Source organism: Castor canadensis, chromosome 1 (genome assembly GCF_047511655.1).
Source record: "Castor canadensis chromosome 1, mCasCan1.hap1v2, whole genome shotgun sequence".
NCBI lineage: Eukaryota > Metazoa > Chordata > Mammalia > Rodentia > Castoridae > Castor > Castor canadensis.
This window is the reverse complement of record NC_133386.1, coordinates 182,584,562-182,606,529: the sequence shown is the minus strand read 5'-3', so window position 1 is coordinate 182,606,529 and position 21,968 is coordinate 182,584,562. Positions and strand designations below refer to the sequence as shown.

General features: G+C 46.1%; 1 protein-coding gene across 3 annotated transcripts in view; it reads left to right on the top strand.

The window, feature by feature from the left end:
• The window catches only part of Lrp4 (LDL receptor related protein 4), a 56,943-nt gene that overhangs the window by 7,636 nt on the left and 27,339 nt on the right, over positions 1-21,968 (top strand). For 2 of the 3 annotated variants that reach the window (XM_074044741.1, XM_074044742.1), the window contains exons 2-22: positions 5,616-5,762; positions 6,911-7,027; positions 7,310-7,423; positions 7,687-7,803; positions 8,107-8,235; positions 8,442-8,561; positions 8,947-9,072; positions 9,635-9,760; positions 9,952-10,086; positions 10,479-10,604; positions 10,930-11,160; positions 12,415-12,571; positions 14,467-14,684; positions 14,843-15,019; positions 15,433-15,555; positions 17,510-17,718; positions 17,883-17,964; positions 18,710-18,815; positions 19,819-20,020; positions 21,234-21,423; positions 21,513-21,644. In XM_074044741.1, the coding sequence (XP_073900842.1) occupies positions 5,616-5,762; positions 6,911-7,027; positions 7,310-7,423; positions 7,687-7,803; positions 8,107-8,235; positions 8,442-8,561; positions 8,947-9,072; positions 9,635-9,760; positions 9,952-10,086; positions 10,479-10,604; positions 10,930-11,160; positions 12,415-12,571; positions 14,467-14,684; positions 14,843-15,019; positions 15,433-15,555; positions 17,510-17,718; positions 17,883-17,964; positions 18,710-18,815; positions 19,819-20,020; positions 21,234-21,423; positions 21,513-21,644 (3,084 nt within the window). Of the gene's footprint in view, positions 1-5,615; positions 5,763-6,910; positions 7,028-7,309; positions 7,424-7,686; positions 7,804-8,106; positions 8,236-8,441; positions 8,562-8,946; positions 9,073-9,634; positions 9,761-9,951; positions 10,087-10,478; positions 10,605-10,929; positions 11,161-12,414; positions 12,572-14,466; positions 14,685-14,842; positions 15,020-15,432; positions 15,556-17,509; positions 17,719-17,882; positions 17,965-18,709; positions 18,816-19,818; positions 20,021-21,233; positions 21,424-21,512; positions 21,645-21,968 lie in introns of those variants that run through there. The other variant, XR_012438388.1, reaches the window with a different exon arrangement.

Sequence of the window (21,968 nt, the reverse complement as noted above, 5' to 3'; positions counted from 1 at the left end):
AGTGGTAGAGCACCTGCCTAGCAAGCGCTAGGCCCTGAGTTCAAATCCCAGTACTGCCAAAAAAAAAAAAGAAAAAGAAAAAAGCATCATGGGACAGAAATAAGTTTGAGTTGTGGCATATCAGTTTCACAGCCTGAAAATACAGTAAGCAAAAAAAAGTCTTTCTTATAGAAGAAGGGAATGAACTTTACCTGGATAGGACTGATAAACCACTTGGAAAAAAGAAGATTAAAGTTCTCCTGAGTACTGGTTAGGTAAGAAATGACTACTTTTATTTCTGATATTCTAGCCTTTCTGCTCCTTTGACTCCAGCTCTCAAAAAGACTTGGGAGGAATGTGTCACTCATTCATTCACCTAGCAAACTTGCATTGCTCTTCTAATACATATCAAGTATTGAACATGAACTGTAAATATGAACACAAAGTTATCTGTCACACAATTCCAACTGCCAAGAAGCTGAAGACTAAAAAAAAAGAAGCTGAAGACTGGTAAGTGAACAACACAAAGGGTCTTTGAGGTATACAGCAGGGGCTTCCAACTCAGCCTGGACTGAGTGCATCCAGGTGGGGCAGTGTCAGGAAAGTGTTCACTTCCTGGCCTCCTTCTGCCAACTGCTTACTGCTCACCCTTTTTTTGTATTGTTACTATTTGATGTGGCTCACACAGTGGCTTTGTATAGATCTCTTCAGAATCCAGGTATCTCTTAGATGACGTCATTAGGTCCATTCCTATGTGGCTGCATTTTTCAGTTTTGTCTTTCTACATGGATGTTCCCTTCAGTGAGAGATGTTACTGAGTAGGCTGCCCAAGGAATTGAAGTCAGTGGACTTGTCCCTTGGTTGGCCTGGATGTAGTTTAGAAAAATTTCAAATAATTTATTCTCATTAAATAAGATTTATAGCCTCACCATTGCTGCTAGTGTTCGGAAGAGAGGAGAGCTTTGGCATTATAAGATAAATGCGTGTGGTGATGTAGCTCAGTGGTAGAGCAACTGGTTGGCATGTGTGAGGCTCTGGGTTCAATCCCCATGACTGAAAAAGAAAAACATGCTTCACTTGCCAGTGCTGACTTCTCCCTTTCCCATTGTAATCCTAATCCCTTCCATACTCCAGAACACTCACACAGTACTCCTAAGCTTTTTCATCTCTTGTTCAACTAGAAGAAGCTGCTCTGTAGTTGTGTGTAGTCACTGTCCACACACTTGTGTGTCTCCACAAGACAGTTGTGGTCCATCTTCAGCCGAGCATTCCTTGGGATGGTGGCTCACAGTGCCGTTAGACACTTGAGTGTGCATTGTTGTCACCTGTAAAGCTTTTTAGAAGTTTGGATTCTAGGATCACGCTAAGAGAAGAATATTAGTTGAAAAGTCAGAATGAGGCTGCTATCCTAGTTCTGCTAATTGACTTATCTTAGCCAAAGCAGGTGTCCTTACCTACTATGTGGGTGCCACAATAACTGCTCAGAATTACTGTAATGATTAAATGAATGCAAGTGCATGTGCCAAAGTAGCTTGCCAACTGTAAAAAACTGCAAGGTATAATTATTTGTTGTCAAAGCCCAGTTCCTTCTTGCACTCATGTAACACTGAGGCACTCATTCAAAAGGGCTGGGACTCCAGACTTTTCCCTACTTTACTACCTTACTTTAGGGCAAAGGAAATTAATCTTTACCTTAGCAGTAACTAGGAAAGGTCACCTTTGGGACCCATAAACTGACTACAGATATGCTAGTGGAGAACGCATAAGGGAGAGGGATTTAGAAGCTTACATTTCTCTTTTTTGACTTTGGGGCTTTGGAGATTCTCACAATAGCAATATCATTTATTGTGAGGCAGTTTAGTCACACTCCTGAGGGGTAAGTGCCTAACCCAATTCTTTATACCTGTCTGACCTATCTATAGACTTAACCTTTTTCTTTTTCATTGTCCTCCCTGTAAAGTGGCGATAATAGTGCCACTTTTGAGGGTCGTGGGGAACATTCAGTGATACAGCATATGAAAAGCATTTGGAGGGCACCTGGTAAGTGCTCAGTAAATGGTGGTAGTTATATTATTATGAAGCTTTTGCTGTGTGCCAGTGCTGTGCTAAACAATGTACAACTATCTAAAGCTTCCCAAAACCCTCTGTGGTAGGACTGTTATTCTGTTTTATGGATGAGCAAAATGAGGCTTAAAGATATAAACAAACTTGCTCAAAGTTGCAGAACTAATGGAAGAATCAAGATTTCAACTTTAGCATCTCTGAGTCCAGAATATGTGTTACCTGTCTTGTACACCAGATGAATGTTTCCCTTCTTTCCTTCAAAAAAAAAAAAAAAAGAAAGAAAGAAAGACAACAAAAGAAAGCACTGAGAAATTGCTAAAGTGACTGGGGTGGGGGAGATGAGATGTAAATGGTGAGATTTTGGCATACCTTTGTAGAAAGTTCTATGAGCATGTTAACATGTATTGTAAAAGTTGATGACTTGGTCAGAGAGCATGGGTACCTTGGGCAGAGACCTTTTCCTTGTTGAATTGCATGCATTAGGGCAAAGGCTATTATTGCCCAAGCTCCCAGGAGCTAGGAGAGCTGCTGTGTGGCTGGCAAACAGCTTCCAAGGCCAGAAAAATAGCTGGGTATTTGAATTCAACACTTCTTAAAATGAAGGCTGCATTTCGCCACCTCCAGTCATTTGTTTCCTTTCTTTACTAACCATGTTGTTACTTAAAAAGGGTTAAAAGCTGCCCTTCATGATCATAGCCAGGGCTTGAATGAAAAGGCAGTTACACCTCTGAGCATCCCAGAGGGGCAGAGTTGTCCAAAAAGCTGGCCTTTTGGGTATAATGTGTCTGCTTCCTGTATGAATGCTCAAGCCAAGGGTTGCCTGTTTGGTGGCCGCCTGACCTTCCTTCATGGTGGCACTGACTTCAGGTGTTTCTCTGACAAACTGGAAGTCCTGACTCTACAACCACCTGCAACTAACTTGATGTCCACCCGGTGGAATGCTTTGTTCCTGCAGTCTGTCCCAGGAAATCAGGACTTCTGTTATCACTCAGCCAGGGGCGGGGGTGGGCCTGGGCCCAGGCAATCAGGGTCTGATGGCTCCTGTCCACCTCCTCTACTCCTTTTCACTTGGATGCTGCTGATCTTGCTAAGTACCCATCCTGTTACTCAGATTCCCCAAATCAAGGCCTTTGGGAAACACTTAATCCGTATCCAACATTAAAGAACAAACAAACAAACATGAGGAGGCTGAGGCTTAAGGAGCTAAGTGGCTCACACAAGGTTATGTAGCTGGTTAGTGGAACCCAGGTCTGCCTGCTCCAGATCCAGAGCCTTTTCCCTTTGTCCTCCTTCATTTTCTCCCTTCCGGCTTTCTGTCATTGTTACTCCTTTTATCTGGAATTTCCTGCAGGTACATCTCCACTCTTCCACTCCCTGCTGTCTGTGGCTTTTTCAACCTCTGTTGACGTTTGGGGCCAGATAATGGGGAGAGAAGGGTGCTGTCCTGTGTACTATAGGATGTTTAGTAGTATCCCTGGCCTCTACCCACTAGATGCCAGTAGCACCTCCCGTCACAACAACCAAATGTCCCCAGAGTGGCAAAATCATCCCTTGTTGAGAACCACTGATTTAGTCTTACTCTCTTCCCTAGCCTCTCCATGAAAGGGATCTGTGTGTCCAGAGTCTTATTACACGGAGTATTCTGTTGAATCTGGCCAAGAGTCCCTAAAGGGGTGCCTGCCTATACTGGGCTGAGCCAGTGTTCCTCAGGTTCTGTGGCCCAGGGTCTGAGAAATATCCTTATGCCTTCTCAGAGCTCTAGGAACAGACCAGAAAGAGGGGAGCTGGGGCTATGGCAACTGGATCTTCAGTGCTTCCCTGGGAAAGAACCCTCTGGTCTGCATTTGCAGGGACAGGAGAACTGGGCTTGCAGTGAGGCCTTCCTGTGAGGTATGCAGAGAAGCTCTCCTTCCCAAATGGACATCCGTTGCCTTCTTCAGGAAATCTTAGATCTTTTCTTGGGCAGCTGGTTCCCTTAGCATATGGAGAGGAGGGCCAAGCCTTAGCTGAGAATCTGATAGGACTCTTTTGTCCCTCACTCCAGAAATATTCATTTTGCCTATAGCTTTAGGGCTTCACAGATGCCATAGTTTGGTCATCTAAACATCCATCTATCCATCCATCCATCCATCCATCCATCCACCCATCCATTCATCCATCCATCACAGGTTAAGATGCTCTGCCTTATGCTCACAATTATTCTTGGGGATGAAGTGGAACAGGGTCTAGCACTTTTTCCTTGTGTTTGGAGGCCATGGCAGCACACTCTTTCCAGGACCTAAGCTCCAGGCTAGGTCAAGTAATTGTAATGGGAGGTAAGGATGTGATCAAGGATAGTAGCAGAAAGAGAAATGAGCCAGGTAAATAGTAAAGGAAAAGGGGTGGCAATTTAAAGCTTAGCCTGAGGGCAGGGCCCAGATGAAGGGAGGAAGAGGACAAGAAACAAGGGGGAGAGATGAGCAATGAGCCTGGCACCCTCCTTCTCCAGCTGCAGCAGCCCAGTGGGTTAGATGAATGCTGGGAGGGGAGAGTGACCCTGGCAGAACCCTTTGTTCCAGCTGAGGCTGGAGCAGAGGCACAGAGCCATTCACACGCCATCTCAGGGCATCCTGCTGGGCAAGCTGGGGACGGGGCACAGCAGCCGGTCATGGGACTTGGCCAGGCAGATAGCTTTTGATGCTCAATAGGGAAGCCCAGCTGTGTGCTGCTGAGGCTGGGGGAGGGGCCATGTCTGCCAGCCTTCCTCTAGGCTGTGGCCTGTCCCACAGACCGGAAGGCCCTGGCTGGGCTCAGCTTCTCTGCCCTGAGGTGGCCCTGTCTCTTTCCTCTCTGGCCCCATTCCTCCTGGTCACTCTTCTCAAAAGTAAGGTCTAACTGCAAGACTCACAGTCTGCTTCCTGCTCCCTGTGTGGATTGCTTAACCTAAAGAGGCTCCCGTATTTTAGCCCCATATTATTTCTTGCCTAGCAGGCAAGCCAGGGTCTGGTTTAGGATAGTAGTAGTAGCATCCATATCTCAACCTAGTTTTTCAGAGAAGCATGTGGAGACTTTTCAACATTTGTCTGTCTGTCCCTCCTCCCTTTCTCCAAGAATAGCAACTCTCTAGTGGCATCTGGGACTTTGGAGGTAGTGTGTTAAAAAGTCTATCATGACCAGGAGCCAGCGGCTCACGCCTGTAATCCTAGCTACTCAGAAGGCAGAGATCAGGAGGATCACAGTTCGAAGTCAGCCTGGGCAAATAGTTCTGCAAGACCCTATATTGAAAAACCTGTCACAAAAATAGGGTTGGTGGAGTGGCTCAAGGCGAAGGCCCTGAGTTCAAGCCCCAGTACTGCAAAAAAAAAAAAAAAAAAAGTCTATCATGGATGGTGGTGCCTGGACTGTAGGCCCAAAGGACATCTTTTAGACCATTGCTGCCAGGGAGGAGGGGAAAAAGCCTCTGAATCTCCCTTGCATTGTCACCTTGGCTCCCTGGATGACAGTGCACCTAGTCTGGGCTCCACCTCCCCCCAACAATGGGCTTTGGTTGAGTGGGAGCTGAGTTCTCTCTGGTTCCTTTTCCCTCTGGCCAGGCTTAGCCAGCAGCCCAGAGTGTGCCTGTGGTCGGAGTCACTTCACATGTGCAGTGAGTGCCCTTGGAGAGTGTACCTGCATCCCCGCGCAGTGGCAGTGTGATGGAGACAATGACTGTGGGGACCACAGTGATGAGGACGGATGTAGTAAGTACTCAGTGGTTATGGGAGGTGTTTAAAGAGGGACCTTAGAGTGGGACCAAGGACAAAGCTGGAGGAGTGTTCTGTGCATACACTGTGTGAGATTCAAAGAGTTGGACTCTTTTGAGGGTGACAGAAATTGGCAAAGGCATGGTTTCTTCGCAATTTATATGCCTCCAACCGTCTGTTTCTATTGGGCAGCTCATGACTCTATGTCCAATAAAATAAACTTTGAAATAGGTGTGGAAGAAAATGGCCTTGAAATCATAGGCATTCTCTTTGAATAGTTTTGTCTGTGTTTATATAAATATGTTTGTGTATATGTATTGCACATTTGTACATTTTAAAATTTATATAGTATATATAGATGCAGATTACTTCCATGTTTCTTATTTTGGTAGTCTGTATAATCCTTTTTAAAATAACATAAACTTTGTAAGAAGCCTTATATTCTGTTTAAATCTCCCATTAGCCTAGCATATTAACATATGGATGATGGACCAGGGTGTCCTGTCTTGGATAATATAAGTATCACTGCTAAGCCAGTAGTCTGGGTTTAGGGGTGCAATCTGGCCTGCAGCATTTATGTCTGAGGGTGGCTAATTAGTCTAATGAGTGTGAAGCTACAACCTGGACGTCATTAACCCTAACCAGCTCAGCTAATTGTGATAATAATAAACACTTCAACTTCATTAGCACTTTTATATACATTATCTCCAAAGACCTCTACGAGTCAAATATAATTAACCCCATTGTACAGTCAAAGAAACTACTACTCAGAGAGGGTAAATGACTTGCTCAGAGTGATAAGTAAGAGTTTTAGACTGGAAATTGAGCCCAGATGTGTCAATCATCATTTAATAAGAGCAAAGGGGGAAGAAAAACACTTCTTTCTCTTGCCCATGTTTTTCTCATGGTTTTCTTAGTGGCTTTGAGTTCTCTGGGTTGTTCTTCCACTGCCCTGTGGCTTCCTCCCTCATCACATTCTCTTCTGCTACTCTCTCTAGCTGCAGTTTGTGCCTAGCACCTCCATCTGCTGGGGGCAAGAATAGGAGTTCATGAGGAAGTGTTAAAATCAGGGGGCTGGGAAAGGAAATCTGGTGCAGTGTAGCCTGACTGATTGACACACTTTTCCCTTCTTCTCCTGGACTCAGTGTTGCCCACCTGTTCCCCTCTGGACTTTCACTGTGACAATGGCAAGTGCATCCGCCGCTCCTGGGTGTGCGATGGGGACAACGACTGTGAGGATGACTCAGATGAGCAGGACTGTCGTGAGTGTTTGCAGGGGCCAGGTGAACTCCATTAGACTCAGCTGGGAAAAGATTTTTAATCAGGAAATGATGTCCCATGTGTCCCATGTCCATATGAGCCCTTGGGTTTTCAGCTTTTGTCCTAGTCTTTTACCTCCTGTCTTGGTCAGCTAACTCCACAGAGGTGGCCACCTCTTCTAGAGCCCTAGGAGCAGCACTGGAGTGACTTGACTGCTCTGACAGGCCTTGCGTGGGCAATGTAGGCACCTTTGCCTGCAGCAGCCAACTTCTCTGTGCTCACAGCCCCCAGAGAATGTGAGGAGGATGAATTCCCCTGCCAGAATGGTTACTGCATCCGGAGCCTGTGGCACTGTGATGGTGACAATGACTGTGGCGACAACAGCGATGAGCAGTGTGGTAAGTGGTGCTCTGGGGAGACAGGTGGGAGGCTGGAGTGGGGCGTGTCCATGGGAAGAGATAGCAGCAAAGGCCTCATGCTGCCCACCCTTGAACCTCCCTAAGGATCTGGAGAAAAGCAGGAGGTCCCAAAAACCTGGGGCCAGGAGCTTGAGGCTCAGGCTCCCTGATCCCCTCCGTGGCCGGAGATTGGAAGTCAGGGAGATGGTAAGAGGGATGCCAGTGAGGCTCCCTCACCATGGCTGTCTTATTGTATCTCCCAGACATGCGCAAGTGCTCTGACAAGGAATTCCGTTGCAGTGATGGGAGCTGTATTGCTGAACACTGGTACTGCGATGGTGACACAGACTGCAAAGATGGCTCTGACGAGGAGAGCTGTCGTAAGAGGCCCCAGATCTCAGCCTGCTGGGCTGGGGGAGGACAGAGGGCTCCATCTCCTGGGCTAAAGACCAGGCTGAGGAGTATGCTGAGCCAGGGTGGGAGCTGGGTGCCCCAGGTGGCAGAACAGACTTCCCATTATCCATCTGAATATGGGAGTCTGTGTGGGGCACTCCCAAATGAAACCCAGTTACAGTTCACTCAAGGAAGGCACCCTGCCTGAGCACCTCACCCCTAGAGAAGTCAGGCCTCTCTCCTCCACCCATTCATGCCTGAGTGCCTCCCTGTCCGTGCCTCCCTTCCAGCTTCAGCAGTGCCCGCTCCCCCCTGCAATCTGGAGGAGTTCCAGTGTGCCTATGGCCGCTGCATCCTTGACATCTACCACTGTGATGGCGATGATGACTGTGGAGACTGGTCGGACGAGTCTGACTGCTGTGAGTACTGTGGCCAGCTGGGAGGAGGGGAAGCCAGGCTGTGAAAAGCTCCTTTGGTGGCAAGGTACAGGTGCCAGCTGGGGCAGATCCTTAGGGAAAGAGTTTCAGGATTCCCTCATCTATCATGGGAGGAGCTGGGGCTTTCTGGCTTAACATGGGACACTGTGTACAGACTGGCTAGAGACAGAAGAGTTTTGTTTTCCCAGCCTCCCACCAGCCCTGCCGCTCTGGAGAGTTCATGTGTGACAGTGGCCTGTGCATCAATGCAGGCTGGCGCTGTGATGGCGACGCAGACTGTGATGACCAGTCTGATGAGCGCAACTGCAGTGAGTGAGGGAATGACACCAAAGGCTGGGGCTGGGGCAGGAGACTAGAAAGAGAGGTTGTGGGGCCAAAGAGGCCACTACCGATAAAACTTAAAGATACAACAATAGACAGGACTACCTGTATGGTATGTAGGCTGTGCACTGCACAGAGGCAACATGTCCAAATAGATGCCAACCACATAATAGACATCAGATTTATAAACACTTCATGGCAGTTTTCTAGAAGATGGCAGTAAAGTGTGTTGAGAAAAGGATATCTTTTTCTGATTCACAAACATGCCAGGTAGACCAGCTGCAACATTGATGGCATGAAGAGTGGCTTGGGTACTGATATAAGTCCAACTTTGGGTGGAGTGGGACTATCCTTTTGTTTTGCTTTGCCCAGCCACCTCAATGTGCACAGCGGAACAATTCCGCTGTCGGTCAGGCCGTTGCGTTCGCCTGTCCTGGCGCTGTGATGGGGAGGATGACTGTGCAGACAACAGCGATGAAGAGAACTGTGAGAACACAGGTGGAGTCTCCCAGGGGTATCCTAGACCCCTCACCTATAGTTGGGGTGGGAAATAGAGGTGGAAAGAGGGTATCACTGCTGCTTTTCCCAGTTGGGTGGAGGTGATATTTCATTCATATTCTTTCCATGGCTTGGATTTTTCCTGCCCTTCCCAAGTACCAGGGTCAAATCCTTGTGCATTGTTGATTGCATCCTTAAGCCTGGAACACAGTGTCAGGACTGTGAGTTTCAGTGGCTACTCACATTGTAAGTTCTACTCTGGTGTAGTGAGGAAGACTTCTCTCCAGCTTGGCAGCCCCCATGCCCACCCCTCCTAGCCATACCCAGTACTGACTACATGGTATACTTTTTTATTGTCATCCACTCTGATGTCCTAGGAAGAAAACAAGTACAGACATTCAGCCACCCTTGTCTGAGCTGTTTCCTGCCTTGGACCCCAACCCTCCCACCTTGAGTCTCATCTGTTTCCAGCTCATCCTAGAAAATGACAGGCTCCCATCCATTGTTGATCCAAGCTCTGCCCTGCTGTGACCTGACTCTCCTTTTCTCCCTCTCTTTCTAGGAAGCCCCCAGTGTGCCTCTGACCAGTTCCTGTGTTGGAATGGACGCTGCATTGGGCAGCGGAAGTTGTGCAATGGGGTCAATGACTGTGGTGACAACAGTGATGAAAGCCCACACCAGAACTGCCGTGAGTGTCCCCAGTGGGCGGGCCTGGCCCGTGGTTTGTGGCTGAACCCCACCCATAGGGTTCAAAGGGAATTCTCCCCAGGGACTCTTACAGCTTTAGGAGCTGTTCTTCATGGTTCAGGTGGAATGCCAAGTTGGCTGTCTGGGGGAAGATTCTAGGCTCAAATCCCAACTCTGGCTTGGCTGGCACAGGGCCCCGGACGGGTGAGGAGAACTGCAATGTTAACAACGGTGGCTGTGCCCAAAAGTGCCAGATGGTGCGGGGAGCAGTGCAGTGTACCTGCCACACAGGTTATCGACTCACAGAAGATGGGCACACATGCCAAGGTGAGCTGGGACTGATTTGGAGCAGTCAGGATGCTACACAGGGACTGCATATAGGCAGTGGTATTTCCTGTGGGTCAGACATCTGATGTCCATGACCTCATTTTATCATTGCAATAAATCTAGGAGGTAGGAATCATCATATTTTACAGACAGGAGAAACTGAAGCTCAGAGAAGTTAAGTAACTTCCCATAGGCCACACAGCTAGGCAGTAGTAGAGGTGGGATTCCAGCCCTGGTCTGCATGACTTCAAAGCCCTTAGCCTTGTTACATAGCCTTCTCACTAGGCCTAGGAAGTAGATGGGGAGGTGACCAGAAATGCAGCTAGGTAGCCTGGGAGATAGGTTGGGAAGGTGGCAGGAGGGAGATATTGTGACCTGTCTGGTGTTCACAGATGTGAATGAATGTGCTGAAGAGGGGTACTGTAGCCAGGGCTGTACCAACAGTGAAGGGGCTTTCCAGTGCTGGTGTGAAGCAGGCTATGAGCTACGGCCCGATCGGCGCAGCTGCAAGGCTCTGGGTAAGGGGTGTTGGCACTTGGCTGGGTGGGCCAAGAACTAAGCACAGAAAGGCCAGGTGCCCCAGAGCTCAGATATTTGCTGAGGGGTAGAGAGATTTCTGATACAGTAAAATAAATGGAACTGTGAGTTGCATTCTTGGCCCAAGAAAAAACATGCTGCAGTGAGCTGGGGTGGGGGAGGTTTCCATTCTTCTAGTATGAATGCTGCCAGTTTGGGGCATGCATCAGCTGAGGGGCCCCACCATCAGCTGAGGACCTGGGTATGCATGCTGATAGGTATCTGACAACTCTGAAGCCAGTGGGGTCACATTTCTATGTGTCCCAGGGCCAGAACCTGTGTTACTGTTTGCCAATCGCATCGACATCCGGCAGGTGCTGCCGCACCGCTCCGAGTACACGCTTCTGCTCAACAACCTGGAGAACGCCATTGCCCTTGACTTCCATCACCGGCGAGAGCTGGTGTTCTGGTCTGATGTCACCCTGGACCGCATCCTCCGTGCCAACCTCAATGGCAGCAATGTAGAGGAGGTTGTGTCTACAGGGCTAGAGAGTCCAGGTAGGGTGGAAGGGAAGGGACAGTGTTTGTGAAACTTACACAGCAGATTGTCTTGTTCTTCCAGTGAAATCTTGGGTGGAACTCTGATACAGAAACATTTGTTTATATTTGTCATTTTTATGGGTTCAGCTATAGCATTTGGTGACTACCATGAGGGAATCAGAGGTTTATGGATAATGGAGTTCTCTGTCAGTGTTAGCATCTGGCTTACCTCTGAGATACATATATATATATTTTTTTTTTTTCTTTTTTTCTTTTTTTTGAAAGTGGATTTGGCAGCCCTAGGGGGCGTTGAACTCAGGGCCTTGCACTTACTAGGCAGGTGCTCTATTACTTAAGCCACTCTGCCAGTCCTTTCGGTGGAAAGAGTTTTTATTTTTGAGATAGGGTCTCGCTTTATGCCCAGACTGTCCTGAACTGTGATCCTCCTATTTGCTTCCCTGCATAGGTGGGATGACAGGCACACAACACCATACCCAGACATTTGTTGAGTTTCGGTCTCATGAACTTTTTGCCTGGGCTGACCTCAAACCAAGATCCTTCCAATTTGTGCTTCCCAAGTACCTAGGATTACAGGCTTGAGCCACTAACCCTAGCCTGAGTTTTTATTTGATTGCTTAATATTACAAATATTCTGACTGATCCAGATAAGTATAGTTTTACAGATTTTAAAAAACAGCAACAGATAATTGGCAATCTTAGGCTATTCTACAAGCAAGTGAAGTGAGAATTTGATATTAAGGGCTAGAAGTGGGGCTCAGTGGTAGAGCTTTTGCCTAGCATGTATGAGACCCTGGGTTCTATGCTCAGCACTACAAAAAAAAAAAAAAAAAGAAAAAGAAAAAAGAAAGGAGAAGGAAGGAAGGGAAAGAAAGAATTTGGTATTGAGCACAGTTGCCTCAAATATTTTCAGAACTTCTAAAATGCCACTGCAAAACCGTAGGTGAAAATCTGCAAACCTCAAGTCAATGCAGTGGGAAACCCTGGGTATGAGCCAGGGAGCCAGGATTTAGGAAGTGGGGTATGGTAGCCCCTGGGTAATTGTCTGACTTCTCTGTGCCTCAATTTCCTCATCTTCATGGATATTTTGGAATCTAGTTTACAGAGTTGCAATGATTAAATGAATTAATGTGTGTGAAGTAGTTACAATAGTGCCTGGCTTCAGAAACTGCTTAATGTAAGAGTTCGCACTTGTAGAGCACAGAGGAACACGGGATAAATCCCTGATGCTTTTCCACTGCCTCTTCTCACCAGGAGGCCTGGCTGTGGATTGGGTCCATGACAAACTCTACTGGACTGACTCAGGGACATCAAGGATTGAGGTGGCCAACCTGGATGGGGCCCACCGGAAGGTGCTGCTGTGGCAGAACCTTGAGAAGCCCAGGGCCATTGCCTTGCACCCCATGGAGGGGTGAGTAAGTTGTGTCTCAGGTTCCCAAGTCCCTCTTGTGACTCTAGGGATAGTTCCCAGCCACCTGGGCCAGACTGTATGGGACCATTCTCACAGTGTGGTGCTAACAATGTGGGCTGTGTACCCAGACACCCTGGCTCTGCAGAAACTGGCCTTGTAGACTTGAGTTAGTTAATTTCTTTCTGCTCCCTTTACTCATTTCTAAATTGGTGAATTAAAAAGCAAACAAACAAAAACACCCCAAAACATAACTTCCTCATAGATGTGTAAAGATTAAATGAGATGATGCATTTTAAATGGCATGTAATAATTGAAAAGTTAATGGATGAGTATCTAGAATTGAAGTCTCTTGAAATGGAACTTCTTAGCTTCTAGCTTTTAAACATTCAATATCTGTGAGCAGTAGGGCACCTGCCTGGCAAGCTCTAGTCCCTGAGTTCAAGCCCCAGCACTGCCAAAAAAAAAACCTCAAACAAAGATGGAAAATGTTTAATGTTGTTAACTGAAGAAATGTCTTATAAAATCCTGCAGTTAGTTGTGTGTCAACTGTTTTAGAAATATGTGTGTGTGTATACATGTGTGTGAAGAGGTATGTGTAAAATATAAAAGGTAGTGGAAGACATTATAACAATGAAGAAAGTGCTTGTCCTAACTTATTTACCACTCTAGTCTCAATTTTATGAGTGCTGGGGCTTGTTTTGTTCACTGTGTATTTCCAGTCCCTAAGACACTCCCTGGCCTGGGAGCTACCTTTGCAAACCTTTGGTCTTACCTGACAGGCCACTAAGATAGTACTCTGTCCCTAGCAGACACTCATTTTTTTATTTTTAAATAACTGCCTGTCTACACCCATTTATTTTCTTTTTGGGGGGGGGGTTATTTATTTATTTATTTTTTAATTTTTCATTTATTCACATGTGCATACATTATTTGGGTCATTTCCAGGCAGGTCCTGGTCTGCCCTTATCACTGATTTTGTAGAAGAAAAGGCATATGCATAATAAGGAAGACAAAGGGTTTTTGCTAGTTAAGGATAGGATAGCTATACAGAGAGATTCCTAATATTGCTTTCGTGTACCCATGTGATTCAACTCTAACTGATCTTTACATAGGTTCCTGCTCATGATAACCTCTGTCATTTTAAGGTTTCTGTATTAGCTCCTCTGGAGTGGGGACATCAAATGCCGCTTTCATGTTTTGGGTTTTCTACCTATTCCTATATCTCCTGTGTCTACACCCATTTAAATTCAAACTTTTTTTTTTTGCTGTATAGGCTTTGAACTCAGGGCCTCACACTTGCTAGGAAAGGGCTCTACCACATTAAGCCATTCCCCTAAGCCCTTTTTGCTTTAGTTACTTTTTGAATAGTGTCTCACATTCTTGTCCTGCCCATCCAGGACCATGATCCTCATATTTATGCCTCTCATGTAGCTGGGACGAAAGGCACATGCCACCATGCCCAGCTTATTGGTTGAGATGGGGTCTTGCTAACTTTCTCCCACCTGGTCTGCCCTTGATCCTCCATCTTCCCCATCTCCTCCTCCTGAGTAGGCATCGGATTATAGCCATGAGCTACCATGCCTACCCACTAAATTCCAGCATTTTTAAAAACACTCTCTGAGGCTAAAGATGTAGCTCAGTGGTAGAGTGATTGATCAGCATGAGATCCAGGGTTTGATCCCCTGGGTTCAATTCCTAGCTCTGCAAAAAAAAAAAAAAAAAAAAGTTTTAAATAAATAAATTAAATTTAAAAATAAAAAAATGGAAAGCACTCTGAACAAACAGTTGGAGTCCCCCAAGTTAAATGAATAGAAGCCCCTTTCTGGTTATTATTCTGGTTACTACCCATCCACTCTCTTCTGCCTGCCTCTCAATTTCCTTTTCTTTCTTCCTAGAACCATTTATTGGACAGACTGGGGTAATACCCCCCGCATTGAGGCCTCTAGCATGGATGGCTCTGGACGTCGTATCATCGCAGATACCCATCTCTTCTGGCCCAATGGTCTCACCATTGACTATGCTGGGCGCCGTATGTACTGGGTGGATGCTAAGCACCATGTCATCGAGAGGGCCAATCTGGACGGGAGTCACCGCAAGGCTGTCATTAGTCAGGGTGAGACCCTTCCTCCTCTCTCCTTCATCTCTCATCTTCCTTTCCTGTCCCTGTCCCAGGAGTATTGGAAGAGGGTGAAATTTGTTTAGTTGCCAGGCCTGGGCCCAGGGGTGGTGGTAGGCCATGTCTGTACTGAGGTCTTCCTGGAATTTGCCTAGGTCTCCCTCATCCTTTTGCCATCACGGTGTTTGAAGACAGCTTGTACTGGACAGACTGGCACACCAAGAGTATCAATAGTGCCAACAAGTTTACTGGAAAGAACCAGGAGATCATTCGCAACAAACTCCATTTTCCTATGGACATTCATACTTTGCACCCCCAGCGCCAGCCTGCAGGTAAAAAACTACCCATCAGGTAAGCCAGAGCAGACTCATGGATGATGTGGCTACTGGTGACTCCAAGAATCTTCCTTGCACTTGTCACAATTGCCATTAATTCTGATGGGGGAAATCCAGGGCTGGCATTGACATGGGCTAATTCCTCCCTCTGCTGGACATTTAGGGTGGTACAACATCAAGACTCACGAAAGACTCTTTCTGCTTCACTGTTCCCATCTAATTCATGCAAACATTTACAGGGCATCTCCTATGTGTCAGGTACTCACTGTGCTAGCAGTAGGGGCAAATACAAAAAATGATAAGACATAGTTTCTTCCTTATGGGAGCTTACCCCCATTCCCTGGCCTGGGGTTTACCTTTGTTAAAACTTTGGTCTTACCTGACCATCTTGCTCTGGGTTCTTTGAGCAGGGAAAAACCGCTGTGGGGATAACAATGGAGGCTGCACCCACCTATGTCTGCCCAGTGGCCAGAATTACACCTGTGCCTGCCCTACTGGCTTCCGGAAGATCAGCAGTCACGCCTGTGCCCAGAGTAAGTAGGTCTGGGACACCAGTCTCAGTAAAGGTACTTTTTTTGAGGGAGGGTGGAAGGAACAAAAGACAGGAGTTGGAGGGGTTTCTTGTCATGGAGAAGAGCCAGAGTCCTCAGAGAGCCCATAGAGCAGAAGAACTTAAGAGACAGAGAGATCCTGAATCCAAGCTAAGGTCTGAGGTTCCAGCAGTACTTGCTGAATGAATGCTCAGCCACACCCCTCAGTATGGACATATGCAACAAGGCCTATGTTTCATTTTATTAGGCAGGGTGCTTTATGTTAGACAGCAAGGGGGTTCTAGTTTCTGCTAGAAAGCAGGGGAATGATTGCCAACCTCTTTACCTTTAGCCTCACCTCTTAGGAGGCTTTCTTTCAGCCCTTAGAACAGGGAGCGAAAATTAGAATCTCTGATGATACTCTGCATAAGTAGGCCCTTGTGTGTAACAAGTTAAAGATGATAAGATTCCCCAGTCTCTGCCTGGACCACTGTTTTGGCTTCTTTTGAGTACCTGTAGGGTTGTTGTCTTGCCAAGTTGGCTCTAGAAAGCTTAGCTTCACGGGCAACTTTTCCTAAGAATAGTACAGACAGGATTGATCAGGTGAATGGCACAACACCAGGGGCCTGGGATAATTCCTTACACATCACATTCCTTATTTACCACTGTGTACCCCATTGGCCCTCCTAAATTTAGTTAAAATCAAATTTTCTTCACATTTGAGTCCTTTCCAGAGAATACAATTAGGGAAAACATCCAGCGATTTCATTCAAACATACACTGATTGAGAATCTGGTTTAATGCAATGTGTTTTTCACTTGCATTCTTTTGTGCCTGACTCTCCTCTTATCTTACTGAGATGCAAGATGCTTCCCCAGGCCTTTCCACTTCCCCTTAGGGTTTCCCAGAGTTTGGAAGGAAACAGTTGATAAAGTTCTCCAGAAAGTACCTTTTTGAGTAGAAAAGTGTATAGTGGGCCCCCCTATCTGTGGGTTCCAAATCTGCAGATTCAGTCAACTGCAGTGGCTCAACCCTGTAAACCTAGCTACTCATGAGGCAGAGAGGACTGTAGTTCGAGGCCAGCCTGGGTAAAAAACTCACAAGACCCCATCTCAAGAAATAAAAAGCTGGGCACAGTGGTGCTTACCAATCATCCCAGCCATACAGGAAGCTCAAATAGGAGGATCATAGTTCAGGCTGGCCCAGGCATACATTCTCTATTTGAAAAATACCTAAGCAAAAAGGGCCGGGGTATGGTTCAAGTAGAGCATCTGCCTAAGCAAGTACTGAGGCCCTGAGTTCAAACCTCAGTACTGAAAAAAAAAAAAAGGATAATATACCATGAAGAGTTGGTATGTAGTATCAGGCTTTTTTAATCACTAAGCTCAGTGCCTGTCAAGGTGCTTTGTGCATAGTCATTATTGGTTAAAGGTGTGAAGAGAAAAGTAAGAGGAAGGATCTAGATGATGGAGTAGAAGCAGAAGCTCTAGCTGGATGTGGTGATGCATGTTTGCAATCCAAGTACTCAAGAGGCAGGAAGATCATGAGTTTGAGGCCAACCTGAGCTATATAATGAGACGCTATCTCAAAAAACCAGAAACAAACAAAAATACAGAGGCAGAAGTCCTGAAACAGAAGTAGGCTTGGGGAGTTGGTAGTGGTCCAACTAGAAAAGATTGAGAGAAGCCAGAGGAGAGAAAAATTTAGATGAATTTGACAGACACTTAAACAACACATACTTCTGGGGCCTGGGTAGAGTCTGTTTCCATTGAATTCTAACAGTTGATTCTGCTAGCCCAGTGCTTAAGGGGGGCCCATGGTATGAATAGTAGGGGGCAAAGAGCAACAGATCCCAGGAAGTGTGATTGAACCAGGCATCACACAGACAAGCATCTGTGTCTGTCACTGTTACTGGATTTAGAACATTAAAAGAAGACCCCTCTCGGCCTTTGATCAGGTCTTGACAAGTTCCTGCTTTTTGCCCGAAGGATGGACATCCGTCGGATCAGCTTTGACACAGAGGACCTGTCCGACGATGTCATCCCACTGGCTGACGTGCGCAGTGCTGTGGCCCTTGACTGGGACTCCAGGGATGACCACGTGTACTGGACAGATGTCAGCACTGATACCATCAGCAGGGCCAAGTGGGATGGAACAGGACAGGAGGTAGGGCCCAGCATGGACCCAGGCCTTCAGAGAGGGTGGAGATTGAGAGTTGGAATCTGACCTCTCCAGAGGAAGGGCTTCCCATACCTTGTGATTTGGTGGAGTTTGGGGTCCAGAGCTAGAATGGAAGAACAACTGGTGATACAGCTTTGCTTCCTGCCCAGGTGGTAGTGGATACCAGTTTGGAGAGCCCTGCAGGCCTGGCAATTGACTGGGTCACCAACAAGCTATACTGGACAGATGCAGGTATGTATGGGCAGATGTAATCCTGCTGCCTGGGATTTTTATTTAAAACACAGGCCTGGTGCCCTCCTGGACTGAATCTGTCCTGACCCTAAGGTCATTGGTAGGACAGAAGTGGTCAGGCTGCTATAGAGCTGAAGCAATAAGCTGACATCTGAGGGTTTGGTACTTGTTAGTCAAAGGACAGCTGCTTCTGTGATGTAGTTGATTCTTGGAAGTATTTTGGGGCATTTCAGCCAATGAACCTATTCCCTGTGGTTTCCTTCCATTGCTGTTGGGATAAGAGAGGCATTTTGTATGAGCCAGGGGGTGTGGGAGGCAAAAAGGTTGCCTTTAACCCAATGCTACCTAAGTGTGGTCCCTGGACAAGCAGCATCAGCATACCTTGGGAAGTTGTTAGAAATTCAAATTCTGGGGCCCCACTCCAGACTTACTGAATCAGAATCAGACTTCGGGTATCTGTGTTTTAATAAGCTTGTCTGATTCTTAGGCACACTAAAGAATCATTGCCTTAAAGTATAGGACAGAGTTTGCTGCCTACATTTGGGAGTCCTGCTCTTTCAAGAAATCAGACTGATCACTTCCTTGAATTTCTTCTCATGGTTTAATTCACTAAATAGCCATTATGCCTCTGTCACAACATATTTACTAAACATTTACTACATGCCAGGATATGTGCCAAACAAGTAGGGTAAGAAGGTGAATGAGCAGGACTGGGGTTAATATCTTTACCTTTACTGCTTGGTAGGTACAGACCGGATTGAAGTGGCCAACACAGATGGCAGCATGAGGACAGTACTCATCTGGGAGAACCTTGATCGGCCTCGGGACATTGTAGTGGAACCCACGGGCGGGTGAGACTGTCCCCTTTGGAGCTCTGACCCTCCCAAGATCTGAGAACTAGAGAGGAGTCTGGAGATCAGGGAGAATGGCCAGATCTTGTAGGTGTATCAGGGAAGCAAGGGCAGCTGTAGAATCCACAGAGGGTAATGACAGCCCTGTCTCCTCTATAGACCAGGAAACCTTTTTTTTTTTTTTTTTTCAGTGCTGGAGTTTGAACTCAGGGCTTTGCATTTGCTAGGCAGGCACTGTACTTCTTGAGTTTCCAGTCTAAAGAAACTTTTAAAATTTTTTATTTGCCTTTTAAATTTTTTTATTTATTTATTTTGTTTGCTGCTAAAAGCAATTTGTTATTATAGAGAATAAAATCTGTAGAAAGTGAAAATCCCCAGCCATAACCATTGTTAATAGTTCAGGGTATTTTTTCCAGATTTTCTTCTAAATGTATGTAAATATTTTGTGGTGGTGGTTTTGGTTTTATAAAAGCGACATACCATTTTGGGACTTTTTTTGTTTGGTTTGGCTATATATCATATATCTTTCCATTTGAGTACATAGTTCTATCTTGTTCTTTGTGGTTATGTAGATTTCTGTTAAATTTATGTACCTCATTTTAACCTACCTAGTTAAGAAAACACTTCTTAGTCCTCATCTCCCTCCCCTCTTTCCCTATTCCCAAGGAGGCATCATTTTCTGTGTACACTTGAGCCATGGGCTCTCCCTTTATCAAGACCCTCGTTTCGATAGTGATAGAAGATACAAGGCCTTCAGGGGCAGCTCTGAGCCCAGGGCTGGGATTGTCAGTGAGGCAACAGGCTGGGGTAGCTATTGCAGGCAGAAATCCTAAAACCCTGTGGTACTGTAGTCCCCACTGGGTATTCATTTTTCTGTGCTAGGTATTAAACCTAGGACTTCACACATGCTAGGCAAATGCTCTACCATTTACTGAGCTATACTCCCAGGCTCCACTGGATATTAACTGGAAGGTTTGTTAAGACCTGCCTTGCCTGTGCCCAGGTACATGTATTGGACTGACTGGGGTGCAAGTCCCAAGATTGAGCGAGCTGGCATGGATGCCTCTGCCCGCCAGGTCATCATCTCTTCTAATCTGACCTGGCCTAATGGATTAGCTATTGACTATGGGTCCCAGCGGCTATACTGGGCTGATGCTGGCATGAAGACAATTGAATTTTCTGGATTGGATGGCAGCAAAAGGAAGGTAAGGGAGGCACTAAGGCATCTTCCCACAGTATTCCCTGGCTGGCAGCTGACAGGTGCAAAGGGGCATGTTCTGTTTCTCTGAGGCTGTAGTTGCCCTCTGGAGTTGGGGAGCAGGAGGAGGGGTAGGGGACAGTCAGTTGATGATGAAAGCAAACTAGGAGATTGTGTGGATTGTGGGCTGGAAGTATAAATGCACAGACTGTCCTAATACCCACCACAACTAACACTAATTAATCACCAATTGTACACTGAATCCATGATCTCTTTTTGTTTTTACTGTTATTTATTTTGTTACAATTTCCAGAAAAGTTGTAAGAATAGTAAAAAGAACAAATAACTAACATTTTGCTGCATGTGCTTTGTTGTTCTCGTTCTTCTCTCTCTCTCTCCACACACACATACACACAATTATTTTTCTGAACCATCTAAGATTTAGAAGGAGACACCTTGCCTGATTGCAAAATATTCCAGTCCACACTTCCTAAGAACAAGGACTTTGTCTTATAACCACAGTACAATTATCAAAACCGGAAATTTATCATTGACGCCATATTACTGTAAAATCTATAATTCATGTTCAATTTCACTACCATTTCTATGACTTTCATGACCTTTGCATTTTTAAAAAGAAAAAGCCAATTCTTTTATAGAATGTCTCTCAATTTGGGCTTGTCTAATATTTCCTTGTAATTGGATTCAGATTATACATTTGGGACAGGTATACTACATTAAGTGGAGTCATATCCTGGGTCCTCCATCAGTAGGCACAGATGTTGGCTTGTCTCGTTATCATGATATCTACTTTGATTGCCTGGCTAAAGTGGTGTCCACTGTAAAGTTACTATTTTTCCTTTTGTAATTTGTTCCACGATACTTTTAGATTATGTAAGTAATACATGATCTTATAAAATCATCACTCGAGGTTGGGGGGGAGGTGGCACAAACAATTTATACACATGTAAGTAAATGTAAAAATGATAAAATAAAAGGAGAAAGAAAAATAAATAAATAAGATCATCACATGACCCTTGGAGCAAGGCACTAGCACATTCATATCATGATTGGGAGATCAAGAGTCACAGAGATTATATAACTAACTCTAGGTAATGGTCACTGGCAGAGCAAAATTCTAACTTCATGCCAAGGTCTTGATAGTGACTCTGTATTGTCTTACTTCACTGGGAATGACACAAGTGCTGGGGCCCTGGCAGGTGCTGATAGGAAGTCAGCTCCCCCACCCTTTTGGACTCACCCTTTATGGAGAGCGCATCTATTGGACTGACTGGCAGACCAAGAGTATACAGAGTGCTGACCGGTTGACTGGGCTAGACCGGGAGACCCTGCAGGAGAACCTGGAGAATCTCATGGACATCCATGTTTTTCATCGCCGACGGCCACCAGGTGAGCAGCCCTCAGCCTTGCATGGCTTTTCCTCAGGCCTCTTATGCCGAGGTCTGCCCCATTGATCTCCTCTCCTCTTCCCTACACAGTGACCACACCATGTGCTATGCAGAATGGTGGCTGCAGCCACTTGTGTCTTCGATCCCCCAAACCAAGTGGCTTCAGCTGTACCTGCCCCACAGGCATCAACCTGCTCCCTGATGGCAAGACCTGTTCACCAGGTGAGTTAAAGAATCACAGATCTGGGTAGAGCCTCCTGGTCTGGGAGGAGAAGTGGCCCTTTTTCCCCTGCAAATGTCCTCTAATGTGGTCTGAGAATCCATGAGTGTTGGTGCTTCTAGAGGCTTAGGAAAGAGACTAAGAGCTTTAGAAGAAGAGAGAGGTCCAAGGGACAGGACTAGAGGCAGGTTCATAATGGTTCTCATGGTATTCATGCATATTAGAAAAAGATGCTTCTGGGCTGGCAGTGTGGCTCAAGCAATAGAGTTTCTGCCTAGCAAGTGTGAAGCCCTGAGTTCAAACCCTAGTACTGAAAAAAAAAAAAA